This window comes from Anomalospiza imberbis, chromosome 4 (genome assembly GCF_031753505.1).
Source record: "Anomalospiza imberbis isolate Cuckoo-Finch-1a 21T00152 chromosome 4, ASM3175350v1, whole genome shotgun sequence".
NCBI lineage: Eukaryota > Metazoa > Chordata > Aves > Passeriformes > Viduidae > Anomalospiza > Anomalospiza imberbis.
Window position 1 is genome coordinate 53,693,531 of NC_089684.1, and position 13,113 is coordinate 53,706,643.

Genomic DNA, 13,113 nt, shown 5'->3' on the forward strand with positions numbered 1-13,113 from the left:
CCACTAACAGGTCATTATGGAGTTGTAACACAGGCTATATTTCCAGGACACAAATCTGAAGATGCACATGAAAATGCAAATGCAATTTATGTTTCATGAGTGCCCAACCTGTCTGCAAAGCTCAGAATGGCCATTTAAAAATTTCATCTGGCTGCAGATATCTGAATTTCTCTATATCATCATATTTCATGTTGGCTGTCCACCTGAAGCACCAATCATGTGGACACAGAATGAACTCTCTCCATAAGCACTCCACTGGTAACTGGACAGCTCCAAGTACTCTGTCAAAGTCATTTTAGAAGTTTCTAATTCTAAGATATTTCAATGTCAATACCCAAAGATACTGCTACTCTTTAGGCTCAGATATGCGTAATATTCTTTGTATACACACAGCAGTCTCAAAAAAGAGGTGTAAAATTAGGCATGTGAACTAGCAAATAAGAGCTGGAGTAACAGTGAGTAGCATACAAAAAAATAAACCAACCCTGTTAGAAGAAGCAGAACATAAAAATTAGAATGATTATGAATAAATATGATGTGTTCCACTTAATAAAAAATCCCACCACATATTGGTCTCTTTAATCAGTACATTGTACAGAGAATTTAGCTTCCGAAAAGTGGATTTGGCCAGAGCACCATGATTAGCACAGCCTTAGTGCATTACTGCAGAAAGGGTATTGCCCAAAACAAGTGGACTCTGTTATGTGATTGGTCCACTGAGATCCTAAATTACTTCTGGAAAGGACTTTACTTATGGCAATTTATATATGAGTATGGTATGTGGTCAGGAAGTTGGCAGAACATGACTGCATGTTGAAATTGTTTCAATCAATATTACACACTTAACTTTATGGGACATGCTTCCCAATCCAGCAGGACCACCTATTATTATGGCAGCCTCCCAGATATACTTCTGCCTTTTTTGGGACACAGATCACACAACCAAAGGGAACACAAAATCCTCTCTGAGTTTAAACTTCAGTGAAATCAGCATAAGGAGAATAAGCTGGGGATGTAGCATCCAAATTCCATTTGGAAACATTTTCTCAGCACACAACTCTATATGGATCTGAAAGCTTTGGAAAAGTTTTCTCATTTAACATAAAACCATGAATACCTGCAGATTTGTGAGCTCCCAAGACTCATAGTCCTCATCAGTGCACTCCCTGGGGAAGGATGGTCTGAAGTCCACCTTCACCAGTTCCCAGTCTGAACGGTAGCTGATATGTCCAAAGACTCTGAACAAAAGACCAAAAGGAAACTCTTACTGCAAAGAAATACCATACAGCTGAGATTAAAAATTTTAGTCCTATCTTTTCCTATCCACAGTCATAGTTCTCTGCTAAAAGGTCCCAAGTTAATTTTTTCTTCCACTTTTATTCCTCTTCTATATACAATGAGTCTAGTTAGGAAATATTTGTTAATTGCATGAAGCTCTACAATGAAGAGATATAACTAACATGTTAAAGGTTTTTCCCTAGCAAACTATCCAGAAATTTAATAAGTAATAATATTTTCTAATTTGGAATAAAAATTTTTGTCTATTATCCTGTTATGTGAAACAGATAGAGCTCTGATTTTGACAGGAAGCTCAGGTCAGGGAGCAGAATCCCAGATCACCAGAGTCAGTTTCCAGCTCTGCCACTCATTCCTTATGATTTGCAATTTCTTCAGTTGTTTTTGTTGCCAGATTTTGTGTTAATTTCTACAGTCTTCAGATTGTAATGTGCAATTGTTAAACTCACAGCATTATCATGATATTCTATTAATTGCTTAGGAATACACTACATCTTCACATTGTGCTGGAGAACTCAGAGTCTCTTCTTCATTTCAGATAGTTCAATGTATAAAAAAAAACAGCCACAAACTGTACAATTTTTGTGGGGGGAAAAAAATAAAAAAAAAAGGGAAATCTCATTGCTTTAAAAAACAAGCTGCACTTTCAAAGCAGACAACATTTTTTAAGTCAGAATCTTTATTTCCAAAACAGAATGGGTATGTATGACATCCAACAACAAATTAGAAAGGATAAAGACTCTTTTTGGGCAAAAGTAAAATGTATTTGTGGTTTGTATCAGGCTTATGTGACTTACTTGCCAAACAATTTAAGGTTAATTCTGAAGCCAACAATTTCTGTGCAGTTCATACTGCACAGAGTTTATATTCCAAGCTTTAGTATCATTGTCCAAAGTAATTAATTCCTTTTGTTTTGCCCTCAGTTTTGTCCAAATCCAGGCACAGCAGGAACAGTACAGTTTTACTAAAAGCATTCTGCAGTGCCCAGTCATTTCTCTTGTCCTGAATTCCAGGTTCAGACTGGAACTGGAGTAGACCAGAAGTGATTGATTCTCTACAGCAGAGAGGCAATATACAAAGCATGTTCCCTGAAATCTACCAAAAAGGCTGAAAAATAGTTCACAGAGACTAAAGATGCACAGTGATTTCCCCCTTTCGTTTCTGGTGTCTTTGCTTCCCCTCGACAGCAGAGAGCTGTAGATATCAATAGGTTATTGCTCCCACTGCTCACATTATAATGACTGGACAGCCCAGGCTCACAGGAAACCACACCACAAGCAGTGCAGTTAATGAAACACAAACATATGCATTTCGTTTGTATGTCTTACTCTTTTCTTGTAAGGCTCTGAGATTAAAGGACTTGGATGATCTAATTCCTTTCCTTCTAAATGTACTTATGGCTCAGAAGTAGAAGCAATACACACAAACTAAAAAATGTGGCTCAGTCCACTGGCTTTATGTGCACATAGGTGTGTGGTCCCATTTCTCTCATTGAGCCTAAGGGTTTGGTTCTTTTTTCTGGTTCAGCTGGATCCTGGGAGCTGCTGTCACCATATAATCTTATTCACTGGTAGTTACACACTCAATAAAGTGTCTGCTTAGGTGGTCTCTTGCTTTTTCCACAATGCCTGTTTCAATATGACTGGGTTTGCTGACAGACATTAAGTGACTTTTGTATGCAAAATACCTGTACCTCCTTTCTAAAATCTTTGTTTCTCCATACAAGGTACTAACATAAGGCAGATTTCACCACGTGCTTATGCAACTACCTACCTCAGAGATTGCTGCTCCAGACATTACAAAACTTCTCAAATTTACTACATTTCTTTTATTAATTCATTCATAAAAAATACATTCAAGTGCAAGTAGCCAAGTCCTGTTAAAGCTTCACTCCTGCCTCAAGAAAAGTATTTTTGACAGAACAAATGAAATTTTCTCCATTTGTGTTAGCTATCTCAGGCAGATTAGTCAAGGGAAGAGGAAGAAACGGGATGGTGTTTTGAGTTCAAGTCAGAACAGAATAATGACATTCTCCTGAAAACATAATCTCTGAACTACTATTAATGATCTTGAAAATCTCATGAGGGTGATTCCAAATAACTGTGGCAAGGGAAAAATGTTGCTTATATATACAAATACGCACACACAACCACACATACACATTTATGTGTGTATATAGAACCAGAGATATAAAAGAGCAAAACAGAGCTCAGAGAGTTAGTGAATTAATTTTGATATCCACAGAGATATCAAACAAATTATTGAGCTATCCACTTCTAAGCACCTTGGAGATAATTAAAATGATAACAAACAGCTACTATGGATTTATCAAAACCAAATAATGTCAAACTAATGTAATTTTCTCCTTTTACAAGGTAACTGGCTTAGTGGATAAAGGAAAGAAAAAAATGTAGCGTATTTTGACCTTTGTTAAAACTGTTACACATTTCTACCTGATATTGTCACAATTTAAAAAACAAAACAGTGAAGATAAAATCACTGTGAAGAGGAATGGAAATACATATTGAATTAGAAGAATCCATTTCCAAAAGGTAGTTGTTAAATAAAGAATATTTTGAGATATGTATCACAAAGATATGATGGGTCCACAGTCAATATTTTCATTAACCATTATGGTCAAATGAGAAAGACAAAAAATTTTGCAGGTAACACATAAGGAAGGAAGTGGACATTGACTGATGGAAGCAATGTTCAGAAATCAATATGATGACATACTCCAAAACCAAGCAGAAAGTACTCCTTGGGAAAAAAGAAACCCAAACCCATGTCAAAGGTGGAAACTAAAATAGAAAATAACTTTCAAATATCAAATAAAAGACTTGGGGAATTCTGTGGAATTAAAACAAGAATGCAGTGTTGCTGCAAAATAAGAAAAACTAATTCTAGGTTGTATTCAGGACTTGAAAACAGAAGACATGGAAGAAATTATTTTGATAAACTTGGCACTGGTAAAGCCTCTGGAAGAATACTGTGTCTAATTTTGAATTTTATATGCATATTCACAGACCCACTAAAATGAATTTGAAGAGGGGCAAAATGACTCATAAGCTGCTAAGAAAATGTAACCAATGAAGAATGATTGAAAGAATTGGGTTTTTCACTGGAATAGATAAAGCTGAGGAGCACAACAAAAGTTTGCCGAGTCTCGTTATAAAGAGCGTTCTTCAAAGAGACCTGGAGGAAGGGCAAGAAACATGAAGGACAAGGATAAACATAAAAGATACAGCCACATTATTCTCTAATTCCTTCTCCTCAGTATTGGTGGGTTTACATGTGAAGTGCTGGGTCCAATTCTGGGCTCCCCTGTACAAGAGAGAGATGGAATGGCTGGAGGGAGTCCAACTGAAGGCTGTGAAGGTGATGAAGGGGCTGGAGCAGCTCTCGTAAGAGGAGAGATAGAGAGAAGTGGGACTGTTCAGCCCAAAGAATAGAAGGCTCAGGGGAAACTGTCAAAAACTGTCTATAAATACCTGGAGGGAAGATAAAAAGAAGATTCTTTGCTAGGATTGGAGCCAGGTCTTCAGTAGTGCCCAGTGACAGGACCAGAGGCAACAGACTCCAAATGAAACACAGGAAGTCTTCTCTGAACACCAGGAATCAACATTTCTGCTGTGAGGGTGCACTATCACAGGTGCCCAGAGAGGCTGTGACTCTCCAGCCTTGGAGGTATTCAAAAGCCATCTGGGAACAGCTCTGTGTGATTGGCTCTGGGTAGGTCTGTGTAAGCAAAGGGGTTTGACCAGAGGTCAAACTTCTGACCTCAATGATTTTATGATTCTAGAATTCTGTATACATAATGATTCAAGATGTTGAAGCTGTTTATTCTGCCCCACTAGAGTGAGAAATTAGAAAATATCAGGATTATAGATAGAGGTTAGATAAATATTGCCCACTTCCACACCCTGTAATGATAGAAAAACTATAGAAATTACTCTTGGAAATTATGCAAAATCTACTAGGTAATATGGCAGCTATGTACAAACCATATGGGCAAACAGCAAAGTCACCATTTCAGGAGGTGAACTGTCACATTCTCTTCTGTGGATTTTTTAGCTGAAGACTGAAATAACATTTCTGCCTGTTAGTCCAGCCTCTTGGAAAAAGAAAAAAAAAAAGGAAACCAACAAAAACTCCCAAAAACTCATTTCCATTATGGCTGTTCTGATTCTACAAACTGAAGACATGTTCTCACAGAGCACAGTAATGACACCAGTGTTCCCAACATTCTCTGGCTTAAATAAAATCACGAAGATTTAAGAAAATGTCTCAGTACAGTCACAAACTCCATTAAAAAGGCAGACATACAGCTTTGTAATTCCTAGGGTAAATTTTCCAAGGAATGCAGCATTTTACACACATCCACTTTAGCAAACTCTTTGGAAAAAAAAGTCTTAATGATTATTAATGCTGTTGCTGCAGTAGCATGTGTTGCAGACACCTCACATGAGCACATTTAAATGTACCACTAAAGATCACTAGAATTAAAAAGAAGTAATTTTCAAAGTAACTAAGGCAGGTATTAAGTAGGATTCAATGGATTAGACAAAAATATGAGCTACAATAAAGCAATATATAACAGCAATCACAATATAATTGCTCAGGTGCAAAATATATAATATATATGATGAATAAAATCATATGAATGAAAAAAAACTGGAATGGTGCAGCAAGTGTAACTGATGACTAGAAGTTATATATCAAAATGATAGCAATTCATAAGCTACTAAAACCTTCCTCTTGATTAACTATATTTCATTAGAAAGCCATCAAATAAATTCTGTTGAAACTATAAAAGATGATGCTGTGATAAATAATTTTTGGAAGAAATTCCAATTACCTTGGAAATTAATTTACTTTTATTTGCAAGAATTTAGGATCCATAATTTTAACTTCAGTGTTTCAGTTGCCATAACAACTTTGTACATTTGGTCCTAGTTCATTTATGAGCACATAATTTTTTAATTTGATTGCATCATTTGATAGATAAGACAGTTTAATGCAGTTTTTAAGCTAACTCATTTAAACTATTTGCTGGAGGATTGCTGGTTATTTCTGTTCCTGATAAAGCTCATAATCAGGCAGAGTTAATTTAACAGAAATTATATGCAATGATAATCTTTTCCAGTAAATTCTGTTCAATAGACAAGACCTATTCCATAGAGAGTCCTTGTTCAGGTGAGGAGTAGTAGCTGTGTCATCTCCTGCCTGTGTGTTTTGCTTTACTCATGAATACCTGAGAACACTCAAAGACCTCAGAGTGGTGGGAGTGTTCCTGCAGGATTTCCCCACCAAGGTCACAAAGGTCACATGGGGAATTTATTGAGATGTTTAATGTAGCAACTAAAACTGTGCAAGTTTCACAGTTGTACTGAGGACAAGTGATGACAACTGTGTGATGCACAGTCACTTTTGTTTGAAATCAGAAGCCTCTTTCATTCTAGACTCACTGCCTTAATCTCCAGGTGCTGCACTGGCTTTTGCTCTGCTCTATGTGAGTTGGCCATCAACTGTGATGTTCAGAACAGGACACTGTAGCAGAGTGTCTGCACAGTGATGAGCTGCCCTGTTGGCATACTCTGCTAAATTCATATGCCACTTGGGGGTGGCCTCTAGTTTTTTTGAAAGATACTTCAAAAGTATAGAGCTACTGACAGTAAAACCTAGGATTTGAATCAGGGTCTGTTGAGGGCCCCACATACAGGTGATATCTCTTGAATAATATGTCTAAATTCCTCTGGAGAGCACCCAAGCAAAGCTGTCCAAGCATGTACTCGAAATTCTTTACAGATCTAAACCTCAGTAGCTACCAGTGAGTATATGATCAAGCTGGGAAAGGAAACCACACTATGAGAGATGCTAGTTAATTGTTTTAACAATTCTTTCTGTCTCCTTTTAAATGGACGCAGTCACAGAGCTTTGTCAAAAAATTATATTTATACCTTGTTCCATATATGAGGTCTCCTTTCCACCAGTAAATCATATGAGAAGGAAATAGAATGGTCAGTGAACTTATTGTTTTGTATATTTTTAACTCTCATGTTTTGCATATTTTTTAACTCTCAGACCTCTCTGCTAATAACACAACTGCAATTTCAGATTAAATATTCAATCTACCTTACAGTTCACTAGATATCAAAGACCATTTACATTAAAAAACCAGCGTCTTTCTCAGTTATCTTCTACATAAAAGGATTAGTTAGAAGTCTCTTGTCAATTTATGGTGAGTTCAAAGAGCTGAGTCCTTTGCTTCATGTAGACCTTTACTACAAATGATGACAATATCCCTGAAAAAGCAAATAAATGTGACAATCTTCTTTTTGTTCTGCCTGTTGTGGTTCATATTATTACAGTGTCTTTGAACATACAGCAAGACATGCCAAAATCTGTGTAGAAATTAGCTAGCTGAGGAGTAAAGTGATGAAATGGTGGCATGGAAGGATCTACTTTAGTATAGCCACTGCCAACAAGTAGTGTTCTCCTTAACTCACAGGAATAACATTATTAATAGAAGACTTTCCAAAGGGATATGGGTTGGCAGAGACAGTCATGAATATGTCCTACAGTGATATTTAAAGCCTACTATTTTCAAAAGAGAAAATGACAAGTGAATCTTTATTAGATGAGCTTTCTTTCCAGCAGTTGTCTTTGCTTCCATTACACCACTGTAATATCAACAAAAACCTGAATAAGCCAGAGGGTTCCTTCTGGTAAAATGGATGAAAGTAATGTGAGATTCAAGCTGCAGTCTGTTACACATCAAGATTATAATTCAGCATATTTTTCTAATTCTCCAAAAGAACATAACAGAGGTCACATTTCACTGGCCCTCCTAAATTGCAACTACAGAAATGATGAATGCTTCCATGTGCAAAAGTAGACACCTGCCTACATAAAGCAACTGCACATAAAAAGTGCTTGTGTATACAGGAGATCATGTGCAAATATGCTGAGACATTTATGATTTAAATGTCTTAAACTACAAACACATGCATATACTTAATAGACTAAAGAGAAGAGTAGGGTTTCTTGGTTGGGCTGGGGTGGTTTTTTTTTTTCTGCAAAAGTGAAAAATGAAGGGAGGAAACAATTCAGTTGAAATTGAAACAAAATATGTTTTTTCATTGTTTCCTGCTCCCATAAGCTAATAATTGCCATTCATTCTTTAATGCCAAAACATCTTGGTTTTAGCTCTTTTGGGGAAAAAGAACGGAAATGAATGCATAGTTTCTGAGAAGTGCTGGGGAGAAGCAGAATGAGGGTGTTTCCACTTCAACCATGAGTTCAGTGGCTCCATGATATTTGTGAATTTCATTTTTTTCCCATCTATTTGATAAATTCCTGTCGAAAAACAACCTTCTAACACATATGCTGTTTTAAAAACATTGCAGATTTAGTGCCTAGCTTAATGTCTTATGCAGAAGTAAATACAAGATGGACAGTGAACAAAATTCTTTAAAGAGAAACATATGACACTGTGGAGGATAGCTTTTACATCATTCAACTCTGTTTTCATCTTACTTAAAGATCAAATTAATCTGGGATACTTGCAAAATTTTATAATTCTTTAGCTAATACTCTCTTTCCTACTCATACATTTAAAAAGCAAGTTTCATCATAATTAGAAATTCTTAATTCAGACTTCACCTAGCAGAGTTAGAGGTAATAGATTACAGTCATCTGAATTGTGATTCCTTCATTTTGAGAGCAAAATATAGTTCAAGGCCCCAACCAAAAGTAAATAAAGTGTTAAAAAATTTAGTTGTTATCTAAGTTTGTAATGGCTATTTATTTGAAATAGAAACTAAAAGGGAAGCATAGTTAGAGGATCAAAGCTTCAGGTACTCTCTCTGTGACAAGGGCTTAAAATTGCACAAGGTCTATTCTGAATGAAAAAGTCACATCACCCTTTTCTGTCCTCTCCTCCTGTAAATAAGGACAGGGTGATTCCTAACTTTTCAGTTCCTCTTATTCAAATATATTAACAGATCTGTCCTAAAAATATATTAAATATGGGCTTTAAAGTGATACTGAAAGCATCCTGTTCCTGTGCTTCTGACTACAATATTAAACTGTAAGGAAAGAAATTTAAAAAACAAATGTTACCCACTAAGCATCTTTTGAGCAGAGTGAGAGACTGGGGCAGTACCAGGTCTTGACTCCGAGGTCACAAGCTGGTGGTGACACTGCAATGCTTTGACTTGCTCTGCTAACATCTGTGTCCACAGAGGTGAGAGCAAAACCATTAGGCTTTTTGCTAAACAGAGATTTGTACATCTGCATGAACTGATATCTAGATTAGATGGGAATAGAATAGGCAGTTTGCTTTTCCAGTGCTTTTTTCACCACATTTCCTCTATCTACTCCAAGATATGTTCCTTCTCATGCAGGGAGCAGAACAATCATTTCATAACTTAGCAATAATTCTCATTCAAGACATTAACTAGTTGAAAAGAAAACCTAGAACTTGCCTTCAGAAATCAGCTATTCTCCAACATAATGAGGCTTTATCTACCTTTTATCTACCTTTTATAGGTGTTGCAATATGAGCAAGACAGTAGAGAAGAATTCAAAACACAGAGAAGTACCTTCACTAGTAAGATACTCGAAGAGAACAGGAAAGGGAGCGTGCTGCTATGTGTGACAATAAGCTCTACAAAGTACAGGTAATGTTGACTGTTATCGATGTTATAGGTGAGGTTGACATTCCTAGCAGAATTAACTGTTACAAAAATCCAGATGGCTCTACTTAATATCTAACACCAATTAATATCCACCTAGTTTGAGTAAGTTAAAATTAGACTATCTTCCTGTTTCCATGATTGCCCAGGAACCCAAAAGGAACACCATGGGCATTCAAGACAGCAAAACATGCATGCAGGAGTTCAGAGATGTCATAAAGTTCCCAGCAGCATCCAAAGTTGTTATTCTATGAGACAATAAAAAAAAAATAACCCTCTGGAAAAAAATACAATTACCCACAAGGAAGATTTTGATTCTATCTGACATAAAGAAAAGCAGTTCTTTTATGTAACCTCTTATTGGCTTTTTAAAAGGGGATATGGTCTGTGGTACTACGGTTACTGTGCCTGCTGGGTTTACACTGCAATCTAAATAACCTGGTTTGGGAAACCCTCCCAGAAGCTGAGATGTGATTTAGAAGCATTTTCAACAGGTTTGAAACTTTCATTACATTGACTATTTCCTCTGAAGAGGAACATCAATATTTCAGACACACAAAAATTCTTCCTTTTGCATTGAGTTAGGCCATTAATCAATGCAGTATTAGTAAGTAATTTTTCCAACTATAAAAAATTGTTAAGTATAACACTGGGTTGCAGTAACTTTCATTGCTAAAAATTTAGAACAAAAGAAAACATACTAGTCCATTCACTATTTTGATGAAAATATACTCGTTGAGAAAATTTCTTAGCAAAACTTACTTACTCATTTAGCAATAAATACTGGATTTGAGCTCCTCATTTAAAGTTGATTTTTATACAGATCAAGTTTCCTAAAATTAATGAATACTTTATTGCTTATCTTTCCTAAACTCCTAACTAGGTCTCTTTAGAAATGGAAATCTAGACAGATTGAAAACAGAATGATTTTCCTAAAGTTTTTGAATACTTTACTACTAAAACTCCTAAAAAACTTTACTAGGTCTTTTGCAGAGCACAATGGAATAAAATATATTTTCTTTAGCATTTGTATGTACATATCTTGAATACTGCAGGGGATTTTGATGAATGATTTAGATTAATGTTGACTGACAGATGACAACTGAGTTTTATGAAAACTTTTGACAAGTTAACATTTGGCTTTCCTCTCTGTTTTGGAGAAAACATAAAACTTTCTGAAATGAAGACTTGAGGCAACCAGGTTCACATTTTCCTGTTTCTTCAGTGAAGCTTACTAGACCACTTCATTTTGGAATGGAAAACAGTTGTGAGCAACGTTCCTGAGGGGTCAGTACTGGGACTAGCAGTGTTGAACACCTTTGCCAGAACATGGACATTGGGATCAAGTGCTCCCTCAGTGAGTTTGCCAATGACACCGAACTGTGCGGTGTGGTTGGCACACTGGAGGGAAGAGATGTCGTCCAGAGGAACCCTGAAGGCTTGAGAGGTGGGCCTGTGTTAACCTCATGAAGTTCAGCAAGGCAAAATTCAACGTCCTGCACCTGGTTTTGGTCAATCCCAAGCACAAATACAGGCTGGGTGGAAGAATTAATTAAAACAGCCCTCATGAGAAGGAGTAGGGGGTGTTGGTTGACAAGAAGTTCAACATGAGCCAGCAGCATGTGCTCACAGCCCAGAAAGCCAAATTTATCCAGGGCTGCATCCAAAGCACTGCGGGCCTCAGGGCAAGAGAGAGCATTCTGCCACTCTGTCCACTCTCATGAGACCCCATCCATAGTGCTGCATCCAGCTCTGGGGTCCCCAGCATGAGAAGGATGTGGAGGCATTGGACCATGTCCAGAGAAGCTGTGGATACTCCGTCCCTGGAAGTGTTCAAGGCCAGGCTGGATAGGGCTTTGAGCAATACGAGTAGGTGTCCCTGCCCATGAGAGGAGGGGTGGAACTAGATGGTCTCAAAGGCCCCTTCCAACCCAAACCATTCTGTGATTTTATGATTCTTTGATTGTGGATAAATTAGCACAGAACTGGAATTCAAATGCAAGCCACTTACAAATCCAGTCAATATCCCAGACACCACGCTGGAGAATGCGAAGTCTCTTACACACAGACTGACTTCAGTGAAACCAGGATTTTACCTTAATAGTCAATTTCAGGACATGTAAAATATTCTTCGATTCTTTTGTGACTTTATTCTAGAAGCTTTAAATTAAATACTGTCTATTCCTTAATTTTACTGCACATTTTTTCAGTTATTACCTTCCCTCTTCAGAATTTGCTATCTCACCTAATTTACGCAGATTTTGACATCATACTCTATTCAAAGTCTTTAGTCAAGCACATTCCATACGAAAGGAAGAAAATCAAATTCCACTACCAGGAAAATATATCAGACTAGGTCCTTGGCAATGGATGTGGGGATTCCTCAAGGTGAAAGACACTATTAATTTATTTCCATTGCCATTTACAAGTTCACCTTACCATGTTCTACTTGGAAGAAAATTCTATCTAATAAAATGAAAAGATGGCATAGTTGATTTTTGTTTTTTTTTTTTTTTTTTTTTCCCAGGGAATGTGTATTTCTCAAAAGCAACAAATCACTGTAGATTAGGTCAAGCACAATAACTTAGTACAAGAATAAGTTTTCAGGAAAAATGAACTAAGCCAGACAAAATGACAAAAGGTCTTGATATAAAGTCAGACATAGCACCACTGGGCTGACAACATCACCCTGAAGGTACAACAGTCAAAAGCAGTGGGAGAGACAAGGAAGCTGGTACAATGGCAACAATAAAACACATACTACAGGTTTATTCTTCTCATTGTCTTTAGAATCTGGTAGGAAATTTCCATGTGTCTTCAGGGCCAGTCTGTGCTATTAAATGTTTGATGCCCTCCATGCTCAGTAAAACTACCTAAAAAGAAAGATCCTACAAGCCTGGCATTACACATTAGAGTCAGACTCTTGCTGTGCCTTTAGATCTATACAAGCCATGTGATGCTTTTGTTGTCAATTTGGGCTCATGTACCAAATCTGGCTGCAGCTCTACATATTTTAGATAGATGATTTTAGAAAGGCATCATGTTTTACAAGAGCTCTTTAGCCCATTCATCCAGATCTTCAAAGCACATCTTCACAGAATCACTGTTTTTAATGATA

The 13,113-nt window shown here is 36.9% G+C and overlaps 1 protein-coding gene across 11 annotated transcripts in view; it reads right to left on the reverse strand.

The window, feature by feature from the left end:
- The window catches only part of SORCS2 (sortilin related VPS10 domain containing receptor 2), a 540,320-nt gene that overhangs the window by 43,263 nt on the left and 483,944 nt on the right, over positions 1-13,113 (reverse strand). For all 11 annotated transcript variants that reach the window (XM_068188612.1, XM_068188611.1, XM_068188610.1 and 8 more), the window contains one exon: positions 1,118-1,238. In XM_068188612.1, the coding sequence (XP_068044713.1) occupies positions 1,118-1,238 (121 nt within the window). The remainder of the gene's footprint in view (positions 1-1,117; positions 1,239-13,113) is intronic.